At 38.9% G+C, this 18,729-nt stretch overlaps 1 protein-coding gene across 1 annotated transcript; it reads right to left on the reverse strand.

The window, feature by feature from the left end:
* Positions 1 to 1,214: 1,214 nt before the first annotated feature.
* Positions 1,215 to 14,828, reverse strand: LOC128702595 (structural maintenance of chromosomes protein 4-like; the record flags this gene model as incomplete). Its single annotated transcript, XM_070080825.1, has 4 exons — positions 1,215 to 2,737; positions 9,803 to 9,986; positions 11,499 to 11,731; positions 14,637 to 14,828. Coding segments are annotated over 4 exons (822 nt in total), but the record flags the coding sequence as incomplete, so codon positions are not given.
* Between the last annotated feature and the right edge of the window lie 3,901 nt (positions 14,829 to 18,729).

Below are 18,729 nucleotides of genomic sequence, written 5' to 3' on the forward strand. Positions count from 1 at the left end.
AGGCTATCGTTTTACATTCACTTGGCAGGACGGTAGTACCTCCCTGGGTGGTTGCTGTCTACCAACCAACTACCACAGGATGGTAGTACCTCCCTGGGCAGTTGCTGTCTACCAACCAAATACCACAGAACAGTAGTACCTCTCTGGGCGGTTGCTGTCTACCAACCTACTACCACAGGATGGTAGTACCTCCCTGGGCGGTTGCTGTCTACCAACCAACTACCACAGGACAGTAGTACCTCCCTGGGCGGTTGCTGTCTACCAACCTACTACCACAGGACGGTAGTACCTCCCTGGGTGGTTGCTGTCTACCAACCTACTACCACAGGACGGTAGTACCTCCCTGGGCGGTTGCTGTCTACCAACCAACTACCACAGGACGGTAGTACCTCCCTGGGTGGTTGCTGTCTACCAACCAACCACCACAGGACGGTAGTACCTCCCTGGGCGGTTGTCTACCAACCTACTACCACAGGCTGGTAGTACCTCCCTGGGCGGTTGCTGTCTACCAACCAACCACCACAGGACAGTAGTACCTCCCTGGGTGGTTGCTGTCTACCAACCAACTACCACAGGACGGTAGTACCTCCCTGGGTGGTTGCTGTCTACCAACCTACTACCACAGGACGGTAGTACCTCCCTGGGTGGTTGCTGTCTACCAACCTTCTACTTATAATGTGTAAAATATGCACATGTTATGTGTTTCCATAAATGTTTCATTAGTGTTTATATAGACACAAATAATCTGCTGCTACTTTAATTATAAACATTAATCAAACCATTTTAAAATGTTTCCAAGTTTAACTTTTGCAACATAAAAGAAAACATTGTTCATCATGGATGGTATATAACAACCTTGTTCTTCAATATGAGATATAAATAACAGAATGATGTTCTTCAATATAAAGTATCATCAATAATAACAAAAAACTTTAATAAATCATTAATAACACTACAGTTCTCCAGTATGGCAAGAATAATACCAGAACAATGTTCTTCAAGGTACCATCAATACCAGAACAATGTTCTTCAAGGTACCATCAATACCAGAACAATGTTCTTCAAGGTACCATCAATACCAGAACAATGTTCTTCAAGGTACCATCAATACCAGAACAATGTTCTTCAATATAAGGTACCATCAATACCAGAACAATGTTCTTCAATATATAAATAACAAGAGAACTTTGTTCTTAGGGTTATCAAAACAATAATGAATATTATTTCTTACTGACTACTAACATTATAATAAAAATTATTAAAATTATAAACAATAAAACAGAATTTACAAACACCTACACCATGAATATTTAAACCAAGAATGTGTAAACAAACACTAGAGTATTATTATTATTATGAGGTAGCAAGTGCTAATCCCGTAGGGGTCATTCAGTGGACGAGGAATGAGAGGCAGTCAGTGTACACAAGGGAAGGCAAGCTCCACTTCCTTGGATCAAGACCTCTCTCACCTGCATCAAAGCTCTTACAGTGTAGGACACACTAGGCACAATATTACTTAATAACAAGTCAAATATTTATTATACTGATAATGACTGTTGTTATAGGTGCCATATTATACTGACTGCTATTAGAGGTACTCTACACTGTCATCCACCTCATACTGACACTGCTATTAGAGGTACTCTACACTGTCATCCACCTCATACTGACACTGCTATTAGAGGTACTCTACACTGTCATCCACCTCATACTGACACTGCTATTAGAGGTACTCTACACTGTCATCCACCTCATACTCACACTGCTATTAGAGGTACTCTACACTGTCATCCACCTCATACTGACACTGCTATTAGAGGTACTCTACACTGTCATCCACCTCATACTGACACTGCTATTAGAGGTACTCTACACTGTCATCCACCTCATACTCACACTGCTATTAGAGGTACTCTACACTGTCATCCACCTCATACTGACACTGCTATTAGAGGTACTCTACACTGTCATCCACCTCATACTCACACTGCTATTAGAGGTACTCTACACTGTCATCCACCTCATACTCACACTGCTATTAGAGGTACTCTACACTGTCATCCACCTCATACTCACACTGCTATTAGAAGTACTCTACACTGTCATCCACCTCATACTGACACTGCTATTAGAGGTACTCTACACTGTCATCCACCTCATACTGACACTGCTATTAGAGGTACTCTACACTGTCATCCACCTCATACTCACACTGCTATTAGAGGTACTCTACACTGTCATCCACCTCATACTGACACTGCTATTAGAGGTACTCTACACTGTCATCCACCTCATACTGACACTGCTATTAGAGGTACTCTACACTGTCATCCACCTCATATTGACAATGACTGCTGTTAGAGGCACTTTACACTGTCATCCACCTTGTACTTAAATACTGTGTTGACTTATAAAATATATGTACAGTACAGTATTTCAAGATTATTATGATTAGCAAAAGTTATATTGTGATATTTAACAAATATTTCCACACAATAATCTCTCTTCTAAACTCTATTTGCAGTTAAAGCTGGAAGTGCTGTGTCTGGCTCACAGCAGCACCAGTGTTGGATTTCTCACTGTTGTCACTACTAATTTTTCCGCCAATTTTGGAAGGATTGATTGTTACAGACTTTGTGGTATTGTATGTCTTGTAGATTCCGACTAGCCTGTCTGCTAGCTCAAACATCTGTGATCGTAGTGAGATGATGACAAACTGGGCATTCTTTGTGCGCTCCTGTGTTTGACAAGAAAACAATATCTTAGTAAAATATAAAGTACACAAAACATTATTATATTGTAAGTTAATTTTACACCCAAAATAAACTAATGTAATTTCTGCTGTCTCTATTTGCTCCTGCTGTTTCTGGCTCATGTTAATATGAGGAAATAGAGAAGCCCATTTGGAGACAAAGATTTTAGATTTTGCCATCGAAGTGGCTAGTTTATTGTGCACCCCATATCCATCCTGTGGACGGTACCGCAAGAGCATATGGATACACAAAAGGCCTAGGAACTAGGCCCCAAAGGGGCCTAGTTCACTTATCTGTTACAAGCAAATTTAGGAAATTTGCTTAGTATATCTGGTATCTTATTTTCATTAATAAGATATCTTGACATGTCACATAGGTTATTATACTGTCTGTCTCTGTATTCCTCAATAAGTGGACAATTAAGCACATAGTGTTCAAGACAGTGACCATATGCCTGATCACATAATTTACATTTAGTTTGATCATCATCTGTGTGTCTCCCAAACTGCCAGAAGTACTTGTAACCAAGCCTAAGCCTGGCCACTACAACATCAGTCAGTCTGTTCACATTGCAAGTTGCTCCATAAACATACTTATCTACGTTCATGTTATCATAGTGGGTTATAGATCTACTCAGGCTTCTAACTGCATTCCTATAACAATCATTTTCATTATTTACTTCTCTTATAATATTTTTCCTAATGCTAGACACAGTTATACGAAAGTTATATTCTACATTCTCCTTCTGGGTACTCTTCTTGGCTAACATATCAACTTTATCATGAAGGAGTAATCCAATGTGTGATGGGATGCATAGCAATTGTACATTAATTCCTTTGCCCCTAATTTTTGAGTATCTATACCTGGCTTCTCCAATGAGCATGTTGTTGGAGTCATTATATGAGTCAAGAGCCTTCAATGATGACATAGAATAGGGTAATGATGATAGAGTCAAGCTCAGTGTCATAGGTTAGCTTTAGTGCCATTAGGATTGCAAACAATTCAGTTTGCAGTGTAGATGCCCAGTTGTTAATTCTTATGCCTAACTCAACAAATTTATTAAAGTAAGTTTTATATTGCCACCACTGAGGGGCCCAAGATTGTTCAACTGCCTCCCAGCATACACAAGGGGGATTACCAATAGACCCCTGGGTGTCTTCAAGATGGCACTGGACAGGCACCTAATGTCAGTACCTGACCAGCTGGGCTGTGGCTCCTATGTTGGTTTACATGCAGCCAGCAGTAATAATCTGGTTGATGAAGCTGATCCACCATGAGGCCTGGTCTCAGACTGGGCTATGGGGGCGCTGAACCCAGAAACCCCTCACCAGGTATACTCCAGGTACACTAGCAGTCATTACTCTACTGACACTGTATAATAATCATTCTCTGCTTCATTTAACAAGAGGCTGAATGACACAAGAAAGAACTACAAGTAGCAGGAAGACAAACAAGCCTCTATCATTCCTCTTGATCGATACCACGCACGGGTTTACTGCCTCTTGAAAAACAATGCAAATTTGTAAAGCACTTGCACCCAACCAATCTTTTAATAAACTCGGTGGGACACGGCCCACTTGTCAAAAGAAAAAAAAAATTGATAATACAAGATTCATAAGATAAACAATAAAATGAATAGGTAAATGTGCCAGTCTAAGTATTACCATGTGTACATCCATGAGTATTACCATGTGTACATCCACGAGTATTACCATGTGTACATCCACGAGTGTTACCATGTGTACATCCACGAGTGTTACCATGTGTACATCCACGAGTGTTACCATGTGTACATCCTCGAGTGTTACCATGTGTACATCCACGAGTATTACCATGTGTACATCCACGAGTATTACCATGTGTACATCCACGAGTATTACCATGTGTACATTCACAAGTATTACCATGTGTACATCCACGAGTATTACCATGTGTACATCCACGAGTATTACCATGTGTACATCCATGAGTATTACCATGTGTACATCCACGAGTGTTACCATGTGTACATCCACGAGTGTTACCATGTGTACATCCACGAGTATTACCATGTGTACATCCACGAGTGTTACCATGTGCACATCCACGAGTATTACCATGTGTACATCCACGAGTATTACCATGTGTACATCCACGAGTATTACCATGTGTACATCCACGAGTATTACCATGTGTACATCCACGAGTATTACCATGTGTACATCCACGAGTATTACCATGTGTACATCCACGAGTATTACCATGTGCACATCCACGAGTATTACCATGTGAACATCCACGAGTATTACCATGTGAACATCCACGAGTATTACCATGTGAACATCCACGAGTATTACCATGTGAACATCCACGAGTATTACCATGTGTACATCCACGAGTATTACCATGTGTACATCCACGAGTATTACCATGTGTACATCAACGAGTATTACCATGTGTACATCCACGAGTATTACCATGTGTACATCCACGAGTATTACCATGTGTACATCCACGAGTATTACCATGTGTACATCCACGAGTATTACCATGTGTACATCCACGAGTATTACCATGTGTACATCCACGAGTATTACCATGTGTACATCCACGAGTATTACCATGTGTACATCCACGCGTATTACCATGTGTACATCCACGCGTATTACCATGTGTACATCCACGCGTATTACCACGTGTACATCCACGCGTATTACCACGTGTACATCCACGCGTATTACCACGTGTACATCCACGCGTATTACCACGTGTACATCCACGAGTATTACCACGTGTACATCCACGCGTATTACCATGTGTACATTCACGAGTATTACCATGTGTACATCCACGAGTATTACCATGTGTACATCCACGAGTATTACCATGTGTACACCCACGAGTATTACCATGTGTACATCCACGAGTATTACCATGTGTACGTCCATGAATATTACCATGTATACATCCCCTGAAATAATTACTTAATCCTTGGTTCATCCTTACCTTTAATATTTAATAAATACAGTAGGGCCCCGCTTTACAGCGTTTCGCCTTATGGCGTTCCGCTAATACGGCGATGTTAAATTTTGACAAAAATTAGCTATATGATAAGAGGTCTTTCAAATATGGCGCGCCCCACCCGGTTTGTTTACATTCACAGTGAGCACATCTGCTGTGTCTGGAAACTTTCCAAAATTTCAAGTGTTTTAAAGTTATTGTGTATTTTACATGTACTCTGATAATTATGCTTATGTGTACCTGTACCTAAATATACTTACACACTGTGCTGGCATGCAAGTACACATTAAAATCACAAAGTCTCCCTCTCTACTCATGATGCCATAATATGTACTACGTAATAATAATAATCTCCTTGACACATTAACCCTTTGAGGGTCCGTGCCATAGATCTACGGTTATACGTTGAGGGTCCAAACTGTAAGTCTACGCCAAGAGCTCAGCTCACTCTGATAAGCTGTGAGCAGTAAATTTGGGCCTAGATATGAGAGAATACATCTATGTGGTATGTGTGCACCACATAAAAAAAATCCTGCAGCACACAGTGCTTAATGAGAGAAAAAAACAGACTGTAATTTTCAATTAAAACAGCGACTTTGCAGTGTTTTTTCATATGTTTTTTTGAAGTTGTATTTGCGATTTCTTGGTCTCGTTTGATAGAATGGAAGATACAGTGGACCCCCGCATAACGATCACCTCCAAATGCGACCAATTATGTAAGTGTATTTATGTAAGTGCGTTTGTACGTGTATGTTTGGGGGTCTGAAATGGACTAATCTACTTCACAATATTCCTTATGGGAAAAAATTCGGTCAGTACTGGCACCTAAACATACTACTGGAATGAAAAAAGTTCGTTAACCGGGGGTCTACTGTATATTACAAAAACAGAGATGATTTTGATTGGTTTTAGTAATGGAAATGGCTTGAAACTGAACTAAAAATAGCAGAAATATTAAATTTTTGCCGATGTTCAAGAGTAAACAAATGATCCCACACATCTAATACACGCCAGCTGGTGGGTCTAATATACGTTCACAAATGTGGTGATATTATTTATACAATTATTACAATATTGCATAACAGTAAATCTTCTATTTTTTGGTTTGAATAAAAATTCATTATGTGAATAAAAAATAAAAATGGAATTCATTTGTAAAGCCTGAAAACATAACTAATGAACAGAGTAAATGTTAGTTTAGTGCCAGGAATACCTACATTGTTTATTCTGGACCCTATTTTGAAATTGGAATATTTTGAACTTTGCATTAAATTGGCCAAGTTGCAAATTTCCGATCACTTTATTTTGTAGTTGAAACGGTTGGCGATTTCCTGTGTTCAATCGGTAGAAAAGAAGTAATACTAGTGAAATAGCTAAGAATTTGGCGAACTGGAGTAATATAATTGGCCTAAAATGGGAGTCAAAGTCAGCAAAATCACCAATGCATAAATATCGCTGACACATCAAAATTCACAACAGCGTAATTTCGTCAATTTTCCATCAAATTTCGCACTTTTTGTTTTATTACCTTCAGAAAAAGATTCCCTACCATTTCATAAGAAAAAATAACAATTATTTTTTGAAAATTCTTGGACACTGGTGCGCACTTTGAAATTTGGCCTCTGGACCCTGAAAGGGTTAAATGTCTTATTTTACATTAATATAGACATTTTCATTAATCCAGCTATGATATTTTCTTCAAAATTATATAGCACATAAACATTATACATACACCCACAGAATAAAACTTGAAAATATGAGATTTGTTTACAAAGAGGCTTTGTAGGTTTGTCGAAAGAATTATGTTTTCTCTGGTCAAACACTGGGGGATAACTGTAGATAAATATTCCTTTCATATGCCTTCACTATATACATATAGCAATTCACGACCCTTGTGAGTTTAGCGCTTCTTTTTTATTATGATTATAATAATAATAATTTTATTTTTATTATCACACTGGCTGATTCCCACCAAGGCAGGGTGGCCCGAAAAAGAAAAACTTTCACCATCATTCACTCCATCACTGTCTTGCCAGAAGGGTGCTTTACACTACAGTTTTTAAACTGCAACATTAACACCCCTCCTTCAGAGTGCAGGCACTGTACTTCCCATCTCCAGGACTCAAGTCCGGCCTGCCGGTTTCCCTGAACCCCTTCATAAATGTTACTTTGCTCACACTCCAATAGTACGTCAAGTATTAAAAACCATTTGTCTCCATTCACTCCTATCAAACACGCTCACGCATGCCTGCTGGAAGTCCAAGCCCCTCGCACACAAAACCTCCTTTACCCCCTCCCTCCAACCTTTCCAAGGCCGACCCTACCCTGCCTTCCTTCCACTACAGACTGATACACTCTTGAAGTCACTGTTTCGCTCCATTCTCTCTACATGTCCAAACCACCTCAACAACCCTTCCTCAGCCCTCTGGACAACAGTTTTGGTAATCCCGCACCTCCTCCTAACTTCCAAACTACGAATTCTCTGCATTATATTCACACCACACATTGCCCTCAGACATGACATCTCCACTGCCTCCAGCCTTCTCCTCGCTGCAACATTCATCACCCATGCTTCACACCCATATAAGAGCGTTGGTAAAACTATACTCTCATACATTCCCCTCTTTGCCTCCAAGGACAAAGTTCTTTGTCTCCACAGACTCCTAAGTGCACCACTCACCCTTTTCCCCTCATCAATTCTATGATTCACCTCATCTTTCATAGACCCATCCGCTGACACTTCCACTCCCAAATATCTGAATACATTCACCTCCTCCATACTCTCTCCCTCCAATCTGATACCCAATCTTTCATCACCTAATCTTTTTGTTATCCTCCTAACCTTACTCTTTCCTGTATTCACTTTTAATTTTCTTCTTTTGCACACCCTACCAAATTCATCCACCAATCTCTGCAACTTCTCTTCAGAATCTCCCAAGAGCACAGTGTCATCAGCAAAGAGCAACTGTGACAACTCCCACTTTATGTGTGATTCTTTATCTTTTAACTCCACGCCTCTTGTCAAGACCCTCGCATTTACTTCTCTTACAACCCCATCTATAAATATATTAAATAACCACGGTGACATCACACATCCTTGTCTAAGGTCTACTTTTACTGGGAAATAATTTCCCTCTTTCCTACATACTCTAACTTGAACCTCACTATCCTCATAAAAAACTCTTCACTGCTTTCAGTAACCTACCTCCTGCACCATACACCTGCAACATCTGCCACTTGTAATAATAATAATTTGTAATAAAAGTAATAATCTGTCAGCTTCATTCCTTCTAAAAATTACATGAGAATGAAAGTGTTGGTCTTTATTCATTCTACTGTACCACTGTGGCGACAACTTGTACACAATGTAAGGTGTTCGTATGAATGTGTATGAACCATAACCAGTTGCATCGTCCCTTTGTTTACATAGTGAGTGGGGTGGCCAGGCTGGCCTCCCCACACTACCCTACCTACCACGCCACTTTCTACAAATAAATACTTTTCACCTTTCACCTACATTAAGACTACAAATATTTTAAGATAAGTAGTAAGTGTACAGCATATGCATTTTATCACTATGGAGCTTCAAGCATCGTCATAGTATATTATATGTGGGTGGGGGGTGGCCAGGGGGGCTACTACACCTAACTTCTTACAGTAAATACTACTCACCTTTTGCCCTACATTAAGACTACGAATATTTTGAAGTAAATAATTAGTGTACTGTGTGTGTAATTTACTTTTTTATTGTTTTAATGTCTAATTCTATTACTAACTTAATATATGTTAGTGTAAACTCGCTATCTGGCATTTATAAGTGGGAAAAAAATGGCGCTCTGCTTTCCAGCAGTAGCCTGGAACCTAACCTGCCGTATAAGTGGGGCCCTACTGTAGTTAATAAACCATTCCAGTAACTTCACTTGTGGTTTTGAAGATAATTCTGATCACAGTTTAGGTTTTAATTGATAGAATTAAATTTTAAAGATAGATGGTCCTCAGTACATATTTTTCAAAGAAGTTTATATAAAGAGTCACCAAGGTATCCATACCTTAATATAGTGGGCAACAATTGAGACATTCTTGAAGTCGAGAGCAGCATCAATCTCATCCATGACGTACAATGATGTTGGTTTGTAGTAATGGAGAGCAAATACAAGTGCCAGGGATGATAATGTCTTCTCACCACCAGATAAATTAACAATGGTTTTCCAAGATTTTTTCGGAGGGCGAACGCTGAAAAAGAAATGTAATTACAATTTTTAACAAAGCACGAACTTTTAAATCATTAATTACTAATTTCATACACAAAAAAAATAAAATAAAAACGGCCCCGAAATATATAGTGTCCTCAGAGGTGGCAAGAAAAACATTACTACTCCACTGATCATTTAAGATTACTTCATTAATTAAAATATAATCTAATAAAAGCTTGAATAAGAGTGAAACTAGTTAGGTGTATTATTACATTATTACAGAAAGTGAAGAAATAGTATTTTACATGTATCTATACAGGATATTAATGATATTGACAGTAGAACTGACACAGTGAGAATGACTCATTGTATATGGACATAAAGTCCTAGCAAGGTACATGACAATAACAATATTTACATTATACAATATTTAAAGCATTCAGTAATTCAAAATAAAAATTATAAGAAAAATTATGGTAGGAATGAAGGTAGTTATACGCTGTGATACTAAATATGACGAGATAATTGTTGTGAGGATGACAGTAAGACAGGGAGGAGCTTGCTCACAGCAGCTTGGAAGTGGCTGGCTGACGGGGAACATCTGCTACCTTCAGGAGTTACATATTTTAGGTCCTTTTATGCATATTGAGTTTTTACACAGAACAAGTCAGACACAAGGAATATTATAGATTTTTGTGTCTAGTACACAAATAACCTGCACATAAAATAGAGAAGCTTACAACGACGTTTCGGTCCGACTTGGACCATTTACAAAGTCACACTGTGTGACTTTGTAAATGGTCCAAGTCTGACCGAAACGTCGTTGTAAGCTTCTCTATTTTATGTGCAGGTTATTTGTGTATCGTTCCAGTCATGGTATTGTGCCTTTTTTGTTATTTATTTGTGTCTAGTATTATACCCATGAGTTCTATTGCAGCTATCAAGAAAGTTTTAAAGTAGGATAAATATTAGAACTGACTGTCCTATATATGTAGTGTGCATAGTAGTATGAGTGAATTTTATGTATATTAAGTAGATTTAAGCTTTTGAGGAGTGAGGGATTGTGTTGTCTGGCAGTAGACTGGGTGATCATTCATACAGCCATTATATGTAGAGTTATTATTGACTTTAGGTAATTTGTTGTAGTGATCCAACAGCACAGGTGAGGTAGAGATAGATTACAGAGTAGTATTATGTAAGTGGTGCTGTTTGAGGTACATAGTAATGTATCTTGGAGATAATGTCAACCTTTTTTGTTATATGTTGAATGCAGCTGTTGAATTTAAAGTTGCTGTTGAGGTAAAGACTTATGAATTTTCCTTTCTTTTGTCTTGCAATGGGAGAGCCATTAATCATTTAGTTGGACATTTGTAGTTCCATTAACAAGCTTCAAGTAGAAGGTTGTATGCGTTTATTTGTAGTCAACCAGTGTTATTGAGAGAGTTTGGATTTGGGTGGCATTATACCAAAGGTTTTTTTTTATTAGCCACTTCAGGTTAGTTTGCAAACAGAAAATTCACAATGAACATTATTTCCACAAAATGTTTCTTACCTGAAAACAATTCCTTCACTAAATGGATCAAGAGCATCGACCAACTCCAGCTCAGCGTCTCCTCCTAAGGTTATCATCTGGTACATTTCCTTCAGTTTGTTAGATATAACAGCGAAGTCCTTCATGAACTCATTGAGACGTTGCTTCCTTAATGTCTCATAGTACTTCCTTTGCTCATCTCTCTGGCGAGAAATCTCTTCAAGTTCGGCTACACGCTTTAAATACATCTCTTCCTGAAAACACAAATACCAGTGATGTTATTATGTTCAAATTAGTCTGACAAAATGCAGAGATCATTTTATTTAGAAAGCAGAGCAAAGCTTATATGAACACTAACAAGGAACAGTTTAGAAGACTCAAAGAAAACACATTTATCATTATTCTCCAGCGGTTTTTCCAGGACACATTTAGGCCCAATGCCGACCCACAACATCTCGCAATATGTTCAGTGTGCAGACACTAACTTGTCCATACTAACCTTCCAAGCGACTTAAAACAATGTGGATAAGCTAGAAAAAGTTCAGAAATGAGCTGTGAAGTAACTTCCTGAGATATAAGAGTGCTGAAGGAAAGCTGAAAAAATAGATCATCTCAAGTTAATAAAAGGATAAGAGGAGACAAATGCTAAAAATTTACATAGAAGACTTACTTACTGCACTCTGAAGGAGGGGTGTTAATGTTGCAGTTTAAAAACTGTAGTTTAAAGCACCCTTCTGGCAAGACAGTGATGGAGTGAATGATGGTGAAAGTTTTTCTTTTTCAGGCCACCCTGCCTTGGTGGGAATCGGCCAGTGTGATAATAAAAAAAACTTACTTACCCCATCACCTGGCAGAACAAGAGGCTATAATTACCCTAAGAAAGAAGAGCTGCCAAAAATGTACTAAAAGTTTGGTCTGCACTAAGTGTAGAAGAGAGCGTAGAAACTGCTACAACTGCTGGGTATTGAATGAAATTATGGTCGATTAAATACTAAAGATTGGACACTACGAGCATAGATCTGCTCCTGTAGATAGAGACAAGCGATCACAGTATGGCTTGCCAGTCTGCTGGCATTCTAAGAACAAATTCCACAAACAACTTGCTCTCATCTAACACATTGTCACATTCATACACATGCGCTGAACATTAACGACCTTATATCTCATCCACATCTTCCAATGCTTCAAACTTTCTTATTAATACCACATTATATTGTCATTCACTTTTAAGAGAATTGCCACATTAATATTCAATTTTTTAAATTTTCTTTTGTGGTGAACAAAGATGGCATAGTTTACATGTAACAAAACAATGTTAGACACAACACAAAGCCATTAACATGCAATGTTAATGGACCCCCAGTTTACGATATTATTTCATTCCAGAAGTATGTTCAGGTGCCATTACTGAACGAATTTGTTCCCATAAGTAATATTGTGAATTAGATTAGTCCATTTCAGATCCCCAAACATACACGTACAAACGCACTTACATAAATACACTTGAATAATTGGTCGCATTGGGAGCTGATCATAAAGCAGGGGTCCACTGTATTTCAGACAAACTATACAGACTATTTAGGAACATTTTTATAAAGTAATTACAATTATATTCCTCCAAACAATTAACAAATACCAAAATTACAAAATTAAGCATTTGTACCCATATTAAGGCCCATATTTGTACCCATCCTAGGTAGTAGGTTGGTAGACAGCAACCGCCCAGGGAGGTACTACCGTCCTGTGGTAGTAGGTTGGTAGACAGCAACCACCCAGGGAGGTACTACCATCCAGCCAAGTGAGTGTAAAACGAAAGCCTGTAATTGTTTTACATAATGGTAGGATTGCTGGTGTCCATTTTTCTGTCTCATAAACATGCAAGATTTCAGGTATGTCTTGCAACTTCTACTTACACTTAGGTCACACTACACATACATGTACAAGCATATATATACACACACCCCTCTGGGTTTTCTTCTATTTTCTTTCTAGTTCTTGTTCTTGTTTATTTCCTCTTATCTCCATGGGGAAGTGGAATAGAATTCTTCCTCCGTAAGCCATGCGTGTTGTAAGAGGCGACTAAAATGCCGGGAGCAAGAGGCTAGTAACCCCTTTTCCTGTATATATTACTAAATGTAAAAGGAGAAACTTCCGTTTTTTCCTTTTGGGCCACCCTGCCTTGGTGGGCCACCCCGACTCGGTGGGATACAGCCGGTGTGTTGAAAGAAAGAAGACATACATATACAGTAAGTAAATGCAAAACAACCACAGGGGGAGATGAGTGATAGATTTAGGTATTTCATGTTACAATCAAAACATCAGAAGCTTTCAATGTTACAGAAATGAGTAGGAAGCCCAGATTAGTTGAGGGGAAGGTTCTAGCTTGAATGAGGTAGAAGCCTGGTCCTGGCTCCTACCTAATCTGCTTCCTACTCATTTCTGCAACATTGCAAGCTCCTAAATATGTTGATTGCAACATGAAAGGCCTAGAGCAATCATTCAACCTCCACTGTGGCTGTTTTGCATCTTTATTGCGTGTTCACATACATGTATCTATGGATGTACTCGCCTAGTTGTGGTGGTGGGGGTCGAGTCACAACTCCTCGCATTATTTCTGCGAGAAAAAATGGGAGAGAGAAAAACAGGGAATCAAAGAGAAACAGAAAGAGTGTGAGAGAGAAAGAGAAAGAAGATGAGCAGCCAAGAGTGACCATGAGAGAGAAAGAAAGGCATAGAGAGAGCATGGAAGAGTGCCAGAGTGAGAGAAAGAAAGTGACCAAGAATGAGCAAGAGAAAGGAGAAAGAGTGCATGTGTGTGTAGACAAAAATGGATTAAACTAGCATCCTATTAAGCAAGTACCCTATCAAGCCAGCAATCTATCAAGCCAGCAATCTATCAAGCCAGCAATCTATCAAGCCAGCAATCTATCAAGCCAGCATGCTATCAAGCTAGCATGTTATCAAGCTAGCATGTTATCAAGCTAGCATGTTATCAAGCTAGCATGTTATCAAGCTAGCATGTTATCAAGCTAGCATGTTATCAAGCTAGCATGTTATCAAGCTAGCATGTTATCAAGCTAGCATGTTATCAAGCTAGCATGCTAGTTTTTTTCATGTATTTCCCCAAACACTGACAATTAAAAATGTGTTTAACATTACTTTCTTGCAATATTCCTGAAGAACGGCCAAGTTGGGTGTTGATCGCGCCAGCTTCTCCTCCAAGATGGTAAGCTGGTACTGGAGCTTCTTGGGGTCGAGCTCATCTAGAGCTTCAGCTTCCAAGACAACTAACTTAGCATCATCCACTTCCTCTCTGTCAACTGGGATCTCAGTCAGCTCAAGTTGACTCAGCTAAATTAACAAAGAATTTTTAAATATAGACATGTTTAGCAACATTTAAATTAATATTTAAACAGCACAGGAGAGTAGAGAAAAATTAATTACAATGCACATACAGTATATATATTTTTTTCAACATTTCGCCCATCTCCCACCAAGGCAGGGTGACCAAAAAAACACAAAATTACTGTCTTTGCAGTGGTGCTCAGATATGACAGTTTAAATGTCACCCCAAACAGCCAATATCCCAAACCTCTCCTTTAAGGTGCAGGCACTGTACTTCCCACCTCCTGGACACAAGTTCAGCTAACTGGTTTCCCCGAGTCCCTTCACAAAATATTATGCTGCTCACATTCAAACAGCTCATGAAGTCCCAAAAACCATTCATCTCCATTCACTCTCTAACAAGCTCACATATGCCTGCTGCATGTCCAAGCCCCTTGCACACAAAACCTCTTTTACCCCCTCCCTCCATCCATCCTTTCCTAGGATGACCCCTACCCCTCCTCCCCTCCACTACAGATTTATACACCCTCCAAGTCATCCTATTTTGCTCCATCCTCTCTAAATGACCAAACCATTTCAACAACCCTTCTTCAGCCCTCTGAATAATACAGTGGACCCTTGACTAACGATATTAATTGGTACCCAAGACCGAATATTGCTAGTCGAGTTTTTTTTAGCATTAGTCGAGGCAAAATGTTAACGTTAAAATGTATTGCTAGTCAAATTTAACGTTATACGATGCCATCGTTGGTCGAGGGTCCACTGTACTTTTAACAACTCCACACCTCCTCTTAATTTCCACATTACGGATTCTCTGCAAATATTTACACCACACTGCCCTTACACATGATCTCTACTGCCTCCTGCCTCCTCCTCACTGCAGCATTTACAACCCATGTTTCACACCCACATAAAAATGATGGTACCACTATACTCTTGTACATTTCCTTCTTTGCCTCCATGGATAACATCTTTTGTCTCCACAGATACCTCAATGCACCATTCACCTTTTTTTCCTTTATCAGTTTTATGGTTAACCTCATCCTTCATTAACCCATCTGCTGACATGTCAACTCCCAAATATCTCAACACAACCACTTCTTTCATACTCCCTCTGTTCTATGTGATATCCAATTTTTCTTTACCTAACTCATTTGATACCCTTATCAACCTTACTCTTATCTATGTTCACTTTCAACTTTCTACCTTTACACACAATCACAATATTGTCCACTAAACTTTGCAACCTCTTGAAAATCTCCCAAAAGTACTGTATCATCAGCAAAATAACTATGTCAACTCTCATTTTGTATTTGATTCCCCATAATTTAATCCCATTCCTCTCCCCAACACCCTGGCATTTACTTCTTTTACAACACCATCTATAAATATGTTAAACTATGGTGACATTAAACATCTCTGTCTAAAACCTACTTTTTCTGGAAAGAAATCTCCCTCTCTCTCCTACACACCCTGAGCCTCACTGATCCTCATTAAAACTTTACAGCATTTAGTAACTCACTACCTATTCCATATACTTTTAACATGTGCCACATTACTCCCCTATCCACTGTATCATATGCCTTTTCTAAATCAACGAATGCAATGAAAACTTCCCTACCTTTACTAACCTTTTGAGGGTCTGTCCCGTAGTTCTACGCCTTGTCCAAGGGATCCAAGAATTTTCAAAAATAATTTTTGTCATTTTTTCTTATGAAATGGTAGAGAATCTTTTTTTAAAGGCAATAAAACAAAAAGTATGAAATTTGATGGAAAATTGATGAAATTATGCTCTCGCAAATTTTGATGTGTCAGCGATATTTACGCATCAGCAATTTTGCCCACTGACTCCTATTTTTGGCCAATTACATTATTCCAGTTGACCAAATTCTTAGGTAGTAGGTTGGTAGACAGCAACCACCCAGGGAGGTACTACCGTCCTGCCAAGTGAGTGTAAAACGAAAGCCTGTAATTGTTTTACATGATGGTAGGATTGCTGGTGTCTTTTGTCTGTCTCATAAATATGCAAGATTACAGGTACGTCTTGCTACTTCTACTTACACTTAGGTCACACTACACATACATGTACACGTTTATTTATACACACTCATCTGAGTTTTCTTTGATTTTATCTTAATAGTTCTTGGTCTTATTACTTTTCCTTTTATATCCATGGGGAAGTGGAATAAGAATCTTTCCTCCGTAAGCCATGCATGTTGTAAAAGTCAACTAAAATGCCGGGAACAATGGGCTAGTAACCCCTTTTCCTGTAAAGATTACTAAAAAGAATAAGAAGAAGAAAATTGTCAAAGTGGGAAGTCTGAATGTGCGTGGATGTTGTGCAAATGATAAGAAAGAGATGATTGTGGATGTTATGAATGAGAAGAAACTGGATGTCCTGGCTTTAAGTGAAACAAAGCTGAAGGGGGTGGGAGAGTTTCAATGGAGAGGAATAAATGGGATTAGGTCAGGGGTTTCAAATAGAGTTAGAGCTAAAGAAGGAGTAGCAATAATGTTGAAGGATAAGCTATGGCAGGAAAAGAGGGACTACAAATGTATAAATTCAAGGATTATGTGGAGTAAAATAAAGATTGGATGTGAAAAGTGGGTTATAGTAAGTGTGTATGCACCTGGAGAAGAGAGAAGTGTAGAGGAGAGAGAGAGATTCTGGGAAATGTTGAGTGAATGCGTGGGGAGTTTTGAATCAAGTGTGAGAGTAATGGTGGTTGGGGATTTCAATGCTAAAGTGGGTAAAAATGTTATGGAGGGAGTAGTAGGTAATTTTGGGGTGCCAGGGGTAAATGTAAATAGGGAGCCTTTAATTGAGCTATGTGTAGAAAGAAATTTGGTAATAAGTAATACATATTTTATGAAAAAGAGGATAAATAAATATACAAGGTATGATGTAGCACGTAATGAAAGTAGTTTGTTAGATTATGTATTGGTGGATAAAAGGTTGATGGGTAGGCTCCAGGATGTACATGTTTATAGAGGGGCAACTGATATATCGGATCATTATTTAGTTGTAGCTACAGTTAGAGTAAGAGGTAGATGGGAAAAGAGGAAGGTGGCAACAACAAGTAAGAGGGAGGTGAAAGTGTATAAAATAAGGGAGGAGGAAGTTCGGGCGAGATATAAGCGACTATTGGCAGAAAGGTGGGCTAGTGCAAAGATGAGTAGTGGGGGGGTTGAAGAGGGTTGGAATAGTTTTAAAAATGCAGTATTAGAATGTGGGGCAGAAGTTTGTGGTTATAGGAGGGTGGGGGCAGGAGGAAAGAGGAGTGATTGGTGGAATGATGAAGTAAAGGGTGTGATAAAAGAGAAAAATGTAGCTTACGAGAGGTTTTTACAAAGCAGAAGTGTTATAAGAAGAGCAGAGTATATGGAGAGTAAAAGAAAGGTGAAGAGAGTGGTGAGAGAGTGCAAAAGGAGAGCAGATGAAAGAGTGGGAGAGGCACTGTCAAGAAATTTTTATGAAAATAAGAAAAAATTTTGGAGTGAGTTAAACAAGTTAAGAAAGCCTAGGGAAAGTATGGATTTGTCAGTTAAAAACAGAGTAGGGGAGTTAGTAGATGGGGAGAGGGAGGTATTAGGTAGATGGCGAGAATATTTTGAGGAACTTTTAAATGTTAAGGAAGAAAGGGAGGCGGTAATTTCATGCACTGGCCAGGGAGGTATACCATCTTTTAGGAGTGAAGAAGAGCAGAATGTAAGTGTGGTGGAGGTACGTGAGGCATTACGTAGAATGAAAGGGGATAAAGCAGCTGGAACTGATGGGATCATGACAGAAATGTTAAAAGCAGGGGGGGATATAGTGTTGGAGTGGTTGGTACTTTTGTTTAATAAATGTATGAAAGAGGGGAAGGTACCTAGGGATTGGAGGAGAGCATGTATAGTCCCTTTATAT

Source organism: Cherax quadricarinatus, unplaced genomic scaffold (genome assembly GCF_038502225.1).
Source record: "Cherax quadricarinatus isolate ZL_2023a unplaced genomic scaffold, ASM3850222v1 Contig1074, whole genome shotgun sequence".
Lineage (NCBI taxonomy): Eukaryota > Metazoa > Arthropoda > Malacostraca > Decapoda > Parastacidae > Cherax > Cherax quadricarinatus.